This window comes from Pecten maximus, chromosome 9 (genome assembly GCF_902652985.1).
Source record: "Pecten maximus chromosome 9, xPecMax1.1, whole genome shotgun sequence".
Lineage (NCBI taxonomy): Eukaryota > Metazoa > Mollusca > Bivalvia > Pectinida > Pectinidae > Pecten > Pecten maximus.
The window spans coordinates 27,593,985-27,611,747 of record NC_047023.1 but is presented as its reverse complement, the minus strand read 5'-3'; the positions used below and the strand labels follow the sequence as shown (position 1 = coordinate 27,611,747).

Genomic DNA, 17,763 nt, shown 5'->3' with positions numbered 1-17,763 from the left:
GCTTGTACATGTGTTAACTATGATTTGGTGTAATGGTGTATTTGTGTTAACTATGATTTGGTGTAATAGTGTTCTTGTGTTAACTATGATTTGGTGTAATAGTGTTCTTGTGTTAACTATGATTTGGTGTAATAGTGTTCTTGTGTTAACTATGATTTGGTGTAATAGTGGCTTGTACATGTGTTAACTATGATTTGGTGTAATGGTGTATTTGTGTTAACTATGATTTGGTGTAATGGTGTATTTGTGTTAACTATATTTGGTGTAATAGTGTACTTATAACTGTTTTGGTGCAATAATTTACTTGTGTTAACTATCGGTTAACATTGTGTTCTTGTGTTAACTATGAGATGATGTACATTGTAATAGTGTACTTGTGTTAACTTTAAATTTGTGTAATGGTGTACTATCAGCTGGTATCATATTGTACTTATTATTGTTAACTATGAGTTGTTGTAAAAGTTTAGTTAACTATGAGTTGGTTTTATAGTTAATTATTTTACTTTTCCTTATTTTACACCATATAAAAGGTAGACAATAGAAATGCTATTTGAAACACCTCCTCCAAAAATGTTATAACCAGGTCAATAGTCAAAAGGGCTACTTACCTGGAATGAGTTATTTGACCTGCATTCATATTTTTGCGGATTTGTTTGCTTCGTTCATTCTGATTTGACAACGCATTTGTAAGGAAAGCGTTTTCAAAACCAAGATGAAGCTGTCTCTGTTTGCTAAAATTGTGTGTGTGTGAATGCTACAGGAACATTTAAGAAAATAGCTTCATCTACGAGATTCCATAATCTGTATGAAGAATCGATGGAGAGGATTGTTTCTGAAAAAGACAGCGCTAACACACAATTAGTAATAAAAACGGCAGTTAGCATACTGAAAGACTGTTTTAGGGAAAAGGCATTAGGAACACTTGAGGATATAATCACTGGTTCGAGAGATGGAATCATCTCAATGTGGGTATTATAAAACAGTTATTGTATGGGTATTTCTTGAAATAACACTTTTATTGTCCCCTTGACATTAACTTTTCCCCTCTGCTTTGCCTCGAGAAATACTTAATATCTCAGGGGACAATAAAAGTGTTATTTCCCTCACACCCATATAATAACTGTATACAATGAGTTGGTGTAATAGTTTGTTAACTATGAGTTAGTATTGTAACAGTTTATTTAAAGATAAGTTGGTGTAATAGTTTAGTTGGCTATGGTGTGGTGTAAGAGTTAGCTATGAGTTGGTGTAAAAGTTAACTGTGAGCTGATGTAATAGTTATGTTGGCTACTAGTTGTTGTAATAGTTAGTTAGCTATGAGTTGGTGTAAAAGTTAACTGTGAGCTGATGTAATAGTTATGTTGGCTATTAGTTGTTGTAATAGTTAGTTAGCTATGAGTTAGTGTAATAGCTTCTTTAACTATGAGCTGGTGTAATAATTTAGTTAACTATGAGTTGGTGTGGTCATTTAGTTTACTTAAAATGGGTGTAATAGTTTCTTTAACTATAAGTTTGTGTAATAATTTAGTTTACTAAAAGTGGGTGTAATAGTTTTGTTAACTATGAGTTTGTGTAATAATTTACTTAACTAAAAGTTGGTGTAATATTTAGTTAACTATGAGTTGGTGTGGCAGTAATTTAGCTATGAGTTGGTGTGGCAGTTACTTAGCTATGAGTTGCTGTAATAGTATTTTTGTGTTAACCTTATCAGGTATGTAATCATGTTATACAATGCTTGTCTTATACTGGTGTATATTTTGTGACAATGTAACATCGATAACTCAAATGATCAGTTAACTGAAATCATGAAGATTAGTTCCTTCTTACTCACTTTGGTATTCCTTACAATACACTTCAATGACCTTCTCAATCAAATTATTGTACTCTTGGGTGTATAAAACCATCTGTTCTACAAACACCGTTAAGGAAATATTGACTCTTACTTTGATCAACTTTCTACACTCTACTAAATGTCCCATTACAAGACGTAACAATTCGTCTTAGGTGTTCTTAATTAACCAATTAGACATGATTGTACATAAACACTGTTTTAGATGTCAGTAGTGTTTACAAACCGTAGGGTTAATATCAGTGGTCCAAAGTCCTCAGTCAATTATTCTATCAATAGTAATAACATCTTTTTATTCATCTTCAATGCAGAAGTACCATGTGATGCTTCCCTAGCTATCATATTCTTGAGCCTTTCAGTCGAAGCTTTAAGAGTTTGAGTTTAGTATTAGCTATCCCGTTACTGAGTGTAGACACTGTGTTAGCTGTCCGTGTTAGCTGTCCAGTTACTGAGTGTAGACACTGTGTTAGCTGTCCCGTTACTGAGTGTAGACACTGTGTTAGCTGTCCTGTTACTGAGTGTAGACACTGTGTTAGCTGTCCCGTTACTGAGTGTAGACACTGTTTGTTGTCCCGTTACTGAGTGTAGACACTGTGTTAGCTGTCCCATTACTGAGTGTAGACATTGTTAGCTGTCCGTGTTAGCTGTCCCATTACTGAGTGTAGACACTGTGTTACCTGTCCTGTTACTGAGTGTAGACACTGTTTGTTGTCCCGTTACTGAGTGTAGACACTGTGTTAGCTGTCCTGTTACTGAGTGTATAGACACTGTGTTAGCTGTACTGTTACTGAGTGTAGACACTGAGTTAGCTGTCCCGTTACTTAGTGTAGACACTGTGTTAGCTGTCCGTGTTAGCTGTCCCGTTACTGAGTGTAGACACTGTGTTAGCTGTCCCGTTACTTAGTGTAGACACTGTGTTAGCTGTCCCGTTACTGAGTGTAGACACTGTGTTAGCTGTCCCGTTACTGAGTGTAGACACTGTTAGCTGTCCGTGTTAGCTGTCCCGTTACTGAGTGTAGACACTGTGTTAGCTGTCCCGTTACTGAGTGTAGACACTGTGTTAGCTGTCCTGTTACTGAGTGTAGACACTGTGTTAGCTGTCCCGTTACTGAGTGTAGACACTGTGTTAGCTGTCCAGTTACTGAGTGTAGACACTGTGTTAGCTGTACTGTTACTGAGTGTAGACACTGTGTTAGCTGTCCCGTTACTGAGTGTAGACACTGTGTTAGCTGTACTGTTACTGAGTGTAGACACTGTGTTAGCTGTCCCGTTACTGAGTGTAGACACTGTGTTAGTTGTACTGTTACTGAGTGTAGACACTGTGTTAGCTGTCCCGTTACTGAGTGTAGACACTGTATTAGCTGTCCCGTTACTGAGTGTAGACACTGTGTTAGCTGTCCCGTTACTTAGTGTAGGCACTGTGTTTGTTGTCCCGTTACTGAGTGTAGACACTGTGTTAGCTGTCCTGTTACTGAGTGTAGACACTGTGTTAGTATCCCGTTACTGAGTGAAGACACTGTGTTAGCTATCCCGTTACTGAGTGTAGACACTGTGTTAGCTGTCCAGTTACTGAGTGTAGACACTGTGTTAGCTGTCCGTGTTAGCTGTCCCGTTACTGAGTGTAAACACTGTGTTAGCTGTCCTGTTACTGAGTGTAGACACTGTGTTAGCTGTCCCGTTACTGAGTGTAGACACTGTGTTAGCTGTCCCGTTACTGAGTGTAGACACTGTTAGCTGTCCGTGTTAGCTGTCCCGTTACTGAGTGTAGACACTGCGTTATATATAGCTGTCCTGTTACTGAGCTTAGATACTGATACATGTTTATTTACCAAACAGATAAACATTCTGAATTTGCCCATTATTGTGTAGCTTAACATACATCATCTGCGATGTCCTGTTGGCCTTAACACTGTCTTAATTATAAGTGACTAGCATTTCTTGAAACTCCTCCATTAACAAAAACAAAACAAAACAAAAAAAAACTAAGGTATCATTTGCTTCCAAATAATTTATGTTTATTTTTGTTCAGTTTATTGTTTCTTATGAGTTTAATTTGTTTTGTTAATTTCTTTCTTGTTTATTATCAAATATTTATTTCACTTTTTGTATTTGTTTTGCGTTCATTCCTAATAAAACACAAGCGAGATATGCGTTGGATATTGTGACAATGCATGATATTATATCGTATTTTTCTCTTAATAATTTGCATGTGCAAAATACAGTGTGTATGATTAAAATTATTCTTGGAGTTGTTACAATTTACTACCGATAATTCTGGTAGATTGTTTGGTTTCTGTATTGCACCTTGAACATGAAAATCAATTGTATTATGAGCTAGTTAAGTACAAATACAAGAAGACAATTGCAAACTGGCAGTTCATTTAGTAAATACAAAATTCAAATATTGTAATTAAATTCACTTCCAGGGACCACAAAATATGTTTCCTTCTTATAATAAACACTGTCAAAGTATATACGCATAGTAACCACGGTACTGCCAGGGTATTCTGTGTATCTTATCAGAAACCTTTTTACCATTAATGATATAAACAAATTCATCCCCTGTCATAATAAAGTGTTATAATTTAACTGATGAGAGCCATACTTTTCTGTTCACTACATTAAAATAGGCTGAGTATTCTGTTCAGAAAATCAATTTGATTTGATTTTAAAGTGGTTGTTTTCTTAATGTTCACTGCAAACAATATTTTATCAATATTAAATGAATTCACTGTTGATGGGTTTTATAAATTCCTCATTAAATGAAATAAGGAAAATACTAATATCAAATTGAGCTGTCATTTTGAAGTGGCATGGTCATGTGAAGATAGCTTCTATAAAACACAATGTCAAAGGCTACATGTATCATCATGCATCCATTTGATGCTGATTTTTAAAAATGTAAGTCCTTAAAATTGTAATGAATATGAAGTTTTATGATCTGCTAATGAATATCATATAAATTTCACTTGTATGACAGAATATTTATAGATTTCAGTGGTAAACCCATCTGCACTAGTCAAGGGTTGATTTATTAAACACCCGTCCAAGACGAGAGTATTGTGGTATGGCATTGTCCAGAAGGCAGGCCAGTGTAAACTTCCCTTGGTATGACAATCTCCTGTATTTTTTTTTACTGATCTCTTTGAAACTTGCTACTAATATATAATATGATCCTGATATGAAGTTGTGTCTTCCAGAAAAGAGTTGTAATTCAAATGTTTTTACAAAAGTCATTGCCCTTTGTTTTTATTCAGTATTTGATTTTTGTCTGGCAATCTACTCCTTTGTTTTACTGATCTCATTGAAACTTGGAAGACATGTTCCTGATACAAAGCTCCTTGAAAAACAAATTCCAACCAATTATCAATTGTTTTTGCAAATGTTTGTTTATCTCGCTATCGTTTTTGTTTTGTTTTTTGTACAGAGTTATTGCTGTCAATGTCTGATGTTGAAGACTTGAGTACTTGCTTTCCTCAAACTGTCAGAAAATTATATATTAGCTTTGTAGTGAAAAGTGAGATTGATATAGCATGCTAGATAGCCACTCTCAAAGTGATGCAAATCTTATTTTAATACAAGATAATATATAACAATATATGGCATTCGACAGGCATATATATAATAGCAAATCTTATTTTGATACAAGATAATATATAACAATATATGGTTTTTTGTTCCACCCTGCAGTACTCTTGTATTTCCATGTATTCACCCTTGGTAGATTTAGCTTGTTTTCTTATTCTTACAACCGTCACCAATATAGTAAACTGAATTGTCCCCCTTTACCTGCAAAACTTTACTAACATTTAAGATTGTTCCGTCAGTGACCACCAATATATTCGCCTTGGTTTTCATTAACCTTTGGAATATAGTCAATTACCTCTACCGATGTATCAAATACAGGAAATGTTTCCCAAAATATTGTCCTTTGCATATGACATAGTTGACAAGGCGATCAACTTGGTAGTTGGTGTTAACTCACAGGGACTTGGCATGAATTTCCCACCCACAGTCCATATATAAATCAGATACAATTTCATTGGATAATATCGTCAGCTGAAAGGCCGTAAGGCCGTAATAGCGGATGTAAAACCCATAAATAAATCATTGGATGCCCTGGAAATCTAGGGCATGACAAATTTAAAGTTTAGGGAATGAGGCTAAATCTACAAGGATGAATTTGTGAAAGCAAAACAAATCCTTGACTAGCAAAGATGTGGTAAACCGTGAAATATCCCGATAGGTTTACATGTAAGCATATAGATTCTGCTCATCACCTATATATACATTGTATAATCAAAATAATTAACAACAATCAGGTGGGGTTTTTTTTAATGATAGTTTCATAATAATAAGAAATATTAGCTGACCCCATCCATTCTATTATTCATTTATTTTCTGATTACAGGCAGTCATGCATGTTTATTTTTACATTTTTTCTGAGTTTGAGCTTTTGATATCTATTGATTTGATATATTTATTATTAATTTTGTTGATTGTGATTAAAATTTAGATTTAGTTTCTGTAATAATTTCTATATTTTTACATGTGAATTTACCACACATGTAAAAGGTTTTAAATATCCAACCAATCACTGTCATGGGACATGTTTGTTCACTGTGGCAATCTGTCAAGTCTGGATTAAATAAAATAGGATGTGAAAAGATTTAATACATTATTATAAAAGTTTACCTAGCTCACATAACTGTAGCATCATATTTCTACTGTCTTGAGGCAGTGTACCAATTCTTCAGGATTATAATTGGTAATTATTTCCCTTTTCTATCAACTAACTTGAATGTCTTTGGAAAATTTGTCGTTTATATGGTGAGCATGCCTCTATGTAATATGTGGTTGTCTCCCTTGCATGAAGCTAATATTTAATACTATTTCACTTCAGCCTCCGCCTATGCTTCCAAAAGGGAAATTTACTGAAGAATTCATAGATTTTGTTGACAAATGGTGAGTTTATACAATGGGCTCCTTTTTGAAGTCATTTATAACCAGTTACACTTTCATTATCAATTGAAAAAGCAGTACTGAATTGCTTTCATTTTTAAGTAGAATGTAAAAGACATCCAAGATAGATCTATATGAGATAAAAGGGATGTGCGATTTCGATGTGTAACACTAAAGCTTTGATAATAATGTTGATAATGTTAGACCATAGCATTGTTTACAATGATAATTGTGTCCTTGTGAAGCCTGTGTGGCTCACTGACCAATACCGTTTTGTATTTTTCAGTCTGAAGAAGAACCCATCAGACCGAGCAGATCTTTCCTCATTAATGGTATGTTAGATCAATTAGATGGATAGATGACAGTATCAAATGTTTCTCAGGTTTCCCATAGTATTATTGTCAAAAATTATTGAAAAGTTTGTTTCTCAACTTTTCCAATGTCTAATTACCTCATGCCAAAAGTCGTTTTCAATAAAATTTCTTAAATCATAACTAGAATTGTATCGGCAAATCATTGAGGTAGCAACCATTTTACAGGTTGAGGTTTTAAGTGAGAAAAACCCACCCATCCTCTTACCAGAGAAAAGGTTGGGGTGCACTTACTGTATGTGCATGTAAATAGTATATACCTTGTAAAAATATATTCCCCTTGTATGGACAGAATCATCCCTTTGTGACCCGGTCAGAGACAGAAGATGTGGACATCGGCCACTGGGTGTGTAAAGTGATGAAGACAAATGCAGAGACCTAGAGAAATAGGTCAGTTCTAGCTGCGGTTTACGACGTCACACCTAGAGAGGTGTTGTAATGGCTGGTCCCCAGGATCGACTGCTGACCATGTATAGGCTGCTGGACTTATATCACTTATATATCACAGTATATAGGATGTTGTAACACAGGTGTGATGAGGGGCCACTGTGTAACATAGGGGGCAGTGTCGCCCCATATTTTCTGCATGTATGTGCATGCACACACACACACACCCGCACCCTCACACTCATTGTCTGTGAATTATTTTTTTTAATGGAGATAAACGTTACGATAGATACAGTAAAACTTTCAGACTTCTACCATATAACGCAAGGGAGTTTAGATCAGTCTTTACAAAATATGAACTTATTTTTAGATTACACAATATAAAGATTGATCTATTTGGAATGTGTGGAGAGATGGATGTTTTGAAGGTTTCGATGGAATGTCTCGTCTTCCAAACGGTTATCTTTGTGCTGGTATCTTTATCTTTGTGTTAAAGACTGAGTACTGTGTTTTATAGTAATGCTTCTGGAGGCAAACTTGTTAGTATCTGTTTGATAATTTCTGTAACAATTCTAACTTTTTGTTTGTATTTTGAACTCAACTATGAAGGGTATAGGTTGTTGTATGATGCAGCTACACAGATATCATTGTATGATTATTTTACCAGCATCATTCCCTTCAAATATGGAATCAATACTTCCAACTTTTGGCCCGGTTTGACATAATACAATGCTGTTTATCTTCAATACTTACCTGATTTATTCCAAACTTATTAACCTATTTTATTTTTAATGATTATGTTTTGCTAAAAAAACAGTTGCTATTCTTCATCTATTTTCATTGGTAGCAACTGTCAGTGTATAAAAATCCAGTTCAGTAAAACTCTACACTATTTGGACCTGAGATGGAAAATTTTAGTTTGATTTTGTAACAACTTTAAGCTACATCATGTTGATGGTATCATGAGGTTGAGATCTACCAAATTTCTGAGGCAAAGGGTACCGATCTATCATGATCAGTTGTGATAATTTTTTTTTTAGAGGAAAGTGATTTTGTGTAGGAAGAGTTGCTTCCCTTGTCACAGTTTTTTTGAGTGAAATCTTTCAAAATTCACCTGGAACGAATCAATATTGGGTGATGAAGACCCAGTATTGTATAGTGGATCACTGGTCAGTATTTAATTCAGAATCTGTAAGTTGCATTTTATACTGAAATTTACATGGCTGAATGCTTCTGTGGAAAGGAATTGGAAGAAACACTATTATAGAAAAAGAGGCATTAGTACTCTTTACGTTAGGGTCTTTTTGAGCCTGTAACAGTGATTGAAATACATCATGTAGAAAGAACTGAGATTCTGCCGTAAATGTATGCAATATAAAAGTGTGTATTTCTCAAATATGGTTTCCATGTCATCATAACAATGTTACATGTCATAATAATTATCTATTTAATATTAACGTGTAAATAGTTTCTGTAAGATATGATCAAGTTTATGTCCTGGTATATATTATAAAGATTGTGCTATCAGCAACTTGTTATATGCAGTTAAACTCTATTTTATCAGTTAAGTTGGTATTGTCGGAGTCGTCATTCCCCACCAAACCTGGATATCCCGGGATAATACGTGTTTTAATTCGGTAAATACTTCTCAATAGTCATGACATGGCAAGATTTTCGTGTTGTTGCTGATTTATCATTAATTTGTTGACAAATAATTTCTTCGTAAATTGTTGATTTTCTTAACATGAAAAAAACATGTTGGTAGTGGAGCGAGCCCTGTACATGTGTAGATATCTGTAATGGTTAACTGATGTGTATGTTGGTATTGTCAAGTTTAGCCACATGCTGGTGTGGACAACGCTCTGTTTTAGTATACAGTTTCAATGCATATCATGATCACTGAAGTTTTTGCAATAAAACATCAGGATCACTGAAGTGTTTGTAATACATGTTATCATAGTCACTGACATATTTTCGTAGTACAATATCATGATCACTTTAAAAGATAGTTTGATATAAAATCTTGATCACTTAGAAGATTATGTAACAGAGCACTTGATTAATTAAATTTAAATCACTGCTTCCCCTAGGGATCGAACCCAGGACCTCTAGCTAACTAGTCTTACACTCAATGGATCAGGGCTAAAGAGAAGATATCTCTAGCCGAGTGGTATAATGCAGCTAGTATTCATCAGGGTTACATTTAAAAAAAAATATCCGGGTCTCTTAAATTTTTGTAATACACTGTAACATAATGTCAATATCATTGAAGCATTCGTTATGATCACTAAAATGTTTATATAATGCATGTTACTGTTGTCCTATTATTTAGGCCAATTAAGTTAAATGTTCACCTAATGAAAATATGTCGAGTAATAAAACTGTCGAGATCACTAAAACGTTTGTAAAACAAGATGGTTATCACTAAACGTTTGTAAAACTGCAGTAAGGATTGTTATTTGATTGTATATGACATGTTTACTTGAGAGATTATGATATATAGATACCTTTAAAATCAGGTATAATTAGTGGTCATAGTAGTTAGGTGAGTGATGGTGCTGTATCTATGTGTATGTCCATCTGGATAAATTCAGACACAATATCCATACAACATTCCTTTATTGCTGCCTAGTCTTGTGTTTAGCCTCTGTATGTATGTGTAACTGCAGATTTTTTTTCTCTCTGTTAAAAGTGCTTCATAAATTTTAATTCTTATGATATTATGGTCATTTTTCTGGTGTGACTTTTTCTTAGGCCTTAGTCTTTCTTTGATAAGGAAATTTCTAAAAAGTCTTTGGTAATATGTGTTGGATTTCAGGACTGTGATAGTGGAATGGCATTACAGAGAATGGTCCATTGTTGTTTACAACTGGTGAATTGTTTGTTGCTTTCCTTTACTACTTTCACTTGTTTGTCAACATTGGAGCATATAGAACAGTATGATCTGAATTGTTGATTTTTTCACACATAAATTATTTCATTGTTTTAACTTTATACTAATTAATCAGATGTTTCTGACATGTGTATATGTAATCTTTATACTAGTACGCAAAGTAATAAAGGACATCATTCCCTGTTGACTAATTCAAATTGTGAAAGAAATTTGACGTCACCACTTGATAGATAAGAGGCATGTACATTGACAAGTACATACAACAATGATGTCTAGTTACTCCTGCTAGTCGATATTGATATGCTTTTTCAAGGGGAACCATTTCTAAATATGGATTGTAAAGTTTTGTCTTGATTTTGTATATTAACTATGGTAATATGGTACTACTGTAGTAACAATTGTTGTACGGATTGTTATATACATAAAAGTCAGTATTATGTATATATAACAAACCGTAACAAGAATGGTGACAAAATGTACCTTTTTTTGATAGTTGGAAAGTAAATGCCATTGGTGATTTCAGTTTGCATATAGTGTTAATATTTATTGAACAAATTAGCCAAATTGTAAAAGCAGAGCTCCTACAGTTTGACATTCTGTTAGTTGTAATATTAGTGTGTTAATAGATCTGAAACACTTAAGCATTATTTAGTTTCCTATTATCTGTAAGTGAAAAAAAACTAATAAACATAATAAAAAATCAACTGAATTTTCAAAGACTGGTTTTTGTTGGTTCTTTATCAGTCTGATATTTCTACTGGTTCAGTCTGTCCAATGATGCACCATTCATTGTCAATTTTTCCTTTACAAAAAAAACAACAACAACACTACTTGTTCAGAATGACTGAGCTGAATATGCCTAAATTTGGTCTGGAACATTTACTGTTGAATGAGGGTGTACTGTTGAACAGAAGAATAGAGCTATATATGGAAAGTAAAGGAAAGGGTGTTCCTTACATGCCAAAATCCAATCAAAACTTTCCTTATTTATGATAATAAAATATTTTTTAAATCAAGGTAAACCTATATAATTTTATGCCTCCAAACTTTTGTGGCAGTAAACGGTTTTTAACCAAAAGTGGCTTGGAACATCCTTGGGCGAGCTCTCTACAGTATACACCTTTAATATATGATGGATGGAGTCCGTTCCTTAGTTATAACACGGAAAAAGCTAAGAACAACACCCCATAACCACAATTGGTAGGAAGGCTAAGAGGTTGGCCATCAGGTTTTGGCCTAGGAGCCAGTCACACCTCTGAGGGATTAAGGGAAATTGCAATACACTGTATATAACAAAGATATTTGTATGGAGTATCTGTGGTTGTCAATAGTATGAAGTGACGTCAAAATCATACGTCAACATTGTTTTGCATTGCGTCAATATTGGATACATAAGAGAGTAAACAGAGTAAGATCATAAAAAAGTCATTTGCCCTGTGGGAGTGTGACAAGGAGATCTCAACCCTCTGTGTTGGTGTTGTCATAAAGATTATCATTTGAACCTTTGGACCCTGGGTAAATAAAACAAAGAATTCCACGGAAGTGGATGTGTCACCTGCGCAGGAAGTTGAGTGATTAAAAGAGTTATTGCATAGAAATAAATTTCTACTTTTAGTAACAGTAACCTTGACCTTTGGACCAGTCAAACAGCAATCCCATGCAAGTTTTTTCTGGTAAGGAAAAACTGCATGAAAATTTAGTTTGATGGTCCAAAAGGAACTTGAGTTATCACAAGGAAACACATTTGCTATTTTTGATAACTGATTTTCTATTTATAATAACGGGTACCTTGACCTTTGGACCAGTGAAAAACAGTTCCATGCAAGCAACTGTGTTAAGGTAAAACTGCATGAAAATTGAAGAAACTTGAGTTCTCACAGCAAGTGAATTCTATTTTTAGTAAGAGTGACCTTGACCTTCGACTTTCGTACATGAAATGCAATTCAATACAAGCACTTTTGGTAAGGAGAATCTGCATGAAGTTTGAGTTTGAACGGTACAACGAAACTACAGTTATTGCACAGAAACAAATGTTCTATGTCTAGTAACAGTGGCCTTGACCTTTGGACCTGAAAGCAATCCTAATCAAGCACTTTTGATTAGGAAAATCTGCTTTAAGTTGAATTTTGATTAGCTCAAGGGAACATAAGTTATCGCACGGAAACAACTTTTCTATTTTTAGTAAGTGACTTTGATCTTTGACCTTTGGACATGAATCCCAACGACACCGACACTGACGCTTCTGACACCGCCATAGCCAACATAGTGACAACTATGTCGTCTGCGACTCAAGGAAGTATGCAGGATGGGTGAAAATAATCATCCTCTGAGCCATGGACTTGGACTCATTCCTATACGTCCCAGCCTGAGCTGAGAGTTAGATCGACAATCAAGAATATCCCCAAGGGTAAGAGATTTCTCCAGCACATCCCAAGGTAGGGGATGATTCTGCTACTCTTTAATGATAGTAATGAAACAATGGAACTAATTAAGACCATATGACCTATTTACTAGGACCTGATATAATTTATTTACATTTTGAAGAAAAAAAATTCGCAAAAGTAGAATGATGTATTTCATTTTTTTCTAATCTGTTAAATCAAGGTCAAAGGTCTCAGCTATATATATACATGTATATATATCAGCTGGCTCGCGTCAAAGATCAACATAGGCTAAGATTTTGATGCAATATTTTAACACAACCTAAGAATATTGTATCGCAGACATCTGGTTAATATATATTATAGAAAGAAATATTGTATAGCAGAGTAGGGGCTAATATGTTTCTATCATGATTACTAACCAGATGCAGATGTGCAAGTTGTATAAATGGTATATATGGAATCTGATGACATGAACTTTCATATCCTAGTGTCAACCAGCCTAGCGCATACTAAATACTTTTAGAAATGAGCACCAACTGTATATGGAAATTAACTGCATAATTCATCCAAAACGGATACATGCCGAGCTGTGCAGTACGAATGGCTCTTATTTATTCTTAATAAATTTAAGAATGGTGAAATTTATTTGAAGAAGGAAATATGAACAGACAGACCATTTGATCGAAAAAATAAAAGAAATGCTTTGATGAATGTATTGTATAGCCTTAGTGCATTCCCTGTATTTTGCCTCTCACATCCTGTTTTCATATATCGTGGCCACATTCTGTGTTTTTTTGTTGATTTTTCGGCATAGCCGTCTAATTTTGTTTTGGCCCCGGATATGACGCGACAGGTGGCGTTACTGGCCAAGATGAAATATGTGATTGGTCAATGTAGCGGTCAATGCAAAATGCAGATATACAGTTAAAAACGAAACAAAGTTAAAGGAACCTCACGGTAAACCAATATTTATTTTGTATTTTTTATCATATTATTGGGTATATCTTTTAAAAAAAATAACCTTCTAAACAATACCCATTCGAATTCGATGATATATGTACATAAAAAAAGAATTATCAATTATTAAAAGGTTATCACAATTCGCTAATATGCAAAAATTTGGTGACATATACGATAAACGCATGCGCACAACAAACTAAAACACATGGAAACAAAAATGGCTTCCAATGTGAATCGACTGCGGTTGAAAACGATAACAGCTTCCGCAATGAAGAGAATAATAGGAAAATGGGTCAAACACAATCCTAGAATTAAACTTGGGAAGCAGTACAATAGACTGTAACAGTTCAAACATGAAAACAGCAGTAATACGGACGCCGCTCGTATTCTGCTTGATTGTTTGATAGTAGGTCATGACAATCTCTGTAATATTTACACAAACTCGGTAAGATTTCCACAATCTCGATAATATTTACACAAACTCGGTAATATTAACACAAACTCGGTAATAGTTCCACAAACTCGGTAATAGTTACACAGTCTGTACCAGTACATCGCTACTGTCACTATACTATATGAACAGTGCTTACACTTATTTTCACGTAAATATGTGTGCCGTAATATATACAGAACGTGTTATTTAACATTTAAACCACTATAATATCGTTATCCAACTAACCTAGATGGAATATAGATATCGCCTTGTAAACTATCGTGTGTTTGTGCTGCCACGATTTCAAAACAGTCATGCTCGTAATGATTTAAAAACAATTTCCGCGCTAAATTAAGAGGGGGATTCCCAACTAGTGGTCAAGCTGGACATAGGGATTGACTGTGGACATTGAGACAGCACAGAAACATAACTGGAAAGGAACAAAACGCGTACATTCAGTGAAAATTGCAACGTTTTTACCGTGATGTCCCTTTTAGTTTAAACAATATTTTATTCAATATTTACATGTCATATATATGATACATAATAATAAAAGGATTCAGAAAAAAAGTATGAAAATACTTATTTAAATCTGTCTCCTTAAATAATAGATTGGCGGGTGACAACACTGTATAGCCATTTATTAGTCAAATAGTATAACTTAAAAACAAAACTATTGATGATAGAGAGAGAGAGAGAGAGAGAGATAGAGGGAGAGAGAGAGGGGGGAGAAGAGAGAGAGAGAGAGAGAGAGAGAGAGAGAGAGAGAGAGAGAGAGAGAGAGAGAGAGAGAGAGAGATGTAATGGGACCTAGTGATACTATAGGTACTACATAAGCAAAATGACATAATAAAACATAGTAATATAATGTAAATATACAGCACTAGTGACCTCTTGGGACTCGTAAAATGGCACTATTAATTTAAAAAACGTTTGGTTTTTAAAATATAAAGTTGGATGCAATGGAAAATATTTTCATTCTCTGTAATCGATAGATTTGGATTTCCGTATAGAAGCATATCAAAAGTATAGTCTATTGGTAGATCTACAAAACATTCGTTTCTTACAATGGTATAGTTTGGACAAGACAATAGAAAGTGTTCAGTGGTTTCATGCGCTTGTCTACATGAACATACAGGGCTGTCGATAAGATTACGACTAAATAGATGGGCATTTAGAGAGCTGCAATTCATCCTCAATCTAGCATGATGAACCTGATCAGAACGTTTCCCATAACTATAATAAGGAGGGACTGTCGGTGAGTGTCTGTGTAGGTATTTTTTCAGGTTACTAAGGGAGGGGCTATTTTTAATATCTGGGGGTAGTGAATTCCACAGGTCAATAGAAGAAGGGAGAAAAGAGTTTTTGTAGAAGTTCGTTTTACAGAATACATTATTTAAGTTATCAGCATCGCGTGTGTTATATTGATGAACGTCCATTCTGCGTTGAGGGAGTAAATTAGAAAGGTATGGGGGAGTGAGGTCAAAAATCATTTTGTGTACCTGAACAATTTTCTTCACTTTACGGCGATATTGTAGAGTGTCCCACCCAGTTTCTTCATATAATTTAGCATGGCTTGTAAGTTTGGTCCCACCCGTTATAATTCTTGCAGCTTCCAGTTGAATATTTTCTAGAGATTGTGACTGTTGAATAGTAATATTATCCCAGACGATATCCCCATATTCTAGTATGGGCCTGATAAAGGAGAAGTATAAGGTTTGAAGTGAATTCCTATCTATTTTAAATCTGAAACGTCTCAAGATGGCTAGTTTATTTGATGCTTTTTTAATCATATAATTTATATGTTCAGACCAAGAACCGTCATGGGAGAGGAATAGCCCTATATGTTTATGATGTTTGACCTCACTAACAGGAACGTTATTCATGAATAATGTGGGGTGACGGGGTTTATTAATTTTCCTGCTCACTAAAAGAGATTCGGTTTTTTCTGGGTTAAACTTAACCAACCACTGTTCAGACCATTCATGTATTTTCCTTAAACAGTCATTTAACATATCAGCACAGTGAGTGGGAGTATCTACTATAGCATAAAGAGAAGTGTCGTCTGCAAATAATTTTATTGTGGTGTTGATGCCTTCAACGATATCATTAATAAAAATCAAAAACAATAGAGGGCCTAATATTGACCCCTGGGGAACCCCAGCACTAATTTCCATCCATTCGGAAGTCTTACTATCAACAACAACTCTTTGCTTCCTATTATTTAAATAACTTTGAAACCATGATAAAAATCTTCCACCGATGCCTATTTTGCGTAATTTGGAAAGTAAACCCGTATGCCAAACTCGATCGAATGCCTTACTAATATCACAAAAGATCATTCGAATTTCTTTACCCTTGTCTAGAGCTGAATAAATGTCATTAGTGATTGCAATTAACTGATTTACTGTAGAGTCACCAGCTCTGAATCCAGACTGAGACGGTGATAATAGAGAATTTTCAGTAATAAACTTATAAAGGTACTTAAAAACACATTTCTCCATTACTTTACCTACTATTGAAATTAAAGATATTGGTCGATAGTTTTTGAGAAGAGAAGGATCGTCTTTTTTAAACACAGGGGTAACATTTGCTAATTTCCATGTACTAGGAAAAGATGAAGTGGCTAAAGAATAATTAAAGATTATTTGAAGGGGATAACACAAAATTGCTGCCGCTTCCTTAAGTAGTCTTGGATTTACAAGATCAGGTCCCACTGCCTTGGAACAGTCCAGATTAGATAAGACGGAATAAATGTCATTTGTTTCAATATGGATATGAGTAAGCAAAGGTTCCCTTTTACATTGAATGCAAGCTGAATAAGTGGATGCATCTATTCAAATGACACATTTGCAGTCCTATAATCACCAAAAATGATTCAAACTGATATAATTTTGTTATCCGTGCTGAAACTGCGCATTTATTAATTAAAATGTAGTTCGTTAATTTATTTCACCAGTAGTTTTACGTTATAACCACCACCATTAAAACTATGCCGTTTATCTTTTTTTTAAAGATATTTCTTGTTAAAGATATTTCTTGTTTATTGATGGTTTCCTTGCAATTGAAATTAAAGCTTAATACTAAATGGTCACTGCATCCTATCTGATTTCATTTATCGTTTCCTCTTCATTTGTTACAATCAGATCAAAGCTAATGGGATTGTTCCTTCTCTACACCGTGTGTAAATTGTCACATGTTGGTATAAGGTATAAGAAATTATCCCTCAGACATTCTATGAAGTATTCGCTTTCCTTGTCATTTTTGGTAGATCATGACTTCCAGTCTATTTAGGGTAGATTAAAATCGCCCATAAGCAGTAGATGACTATACGTTTTTGTGGATGTTTACATCTTGGATTTTATCTTTGATTGTACAATATGTTATGTTAATAGACCAATTTGTCGTTCAGTTGATTTTTTTTCAAAGTTTACAAGCACTAGTCGCCATTTTTACGAGTCGTAGAAAAAGAAGTAGGTCGTTCCCACGCGTATGAATACAGTTCTCACGGAACCAGCCAATCA

At 34.5% G+C, this 17,763-nt stretch overlaps 1 protein-coding gene across 1 annotated transcript in view; it reads left to right on the top strand.

Annotated features, from left to right (window-relative positions):
• Positions 1-11,179, top strand: part of LOC117335235 (dual specificity mitogen-activated protein kinase kinase 1-like) — a 33,929-nt gene extending 22,750 nt beyond the window's left edge. The window contains exons 9-11 of the mRNA XM_033895226.1: positions 6,753-6,814; positions 7,098-7,143; positions 7,475-11,179. Coding sequence (XP_033751117.1) covers positions 6,753-6,814; positions 7,098-7,143; positions 7,475-7,564 — 198 coding nt within the window. The 3' untranslated portion in view covers positions 7,565-11,179. The remainder of the gene's footprint in view (positions 1-6,752; positions 6,815-7,097; positions 7,144-7,474) is intronic.
• Positions 11,180-17,763: the final 6,584 nt, after the last annotated feature.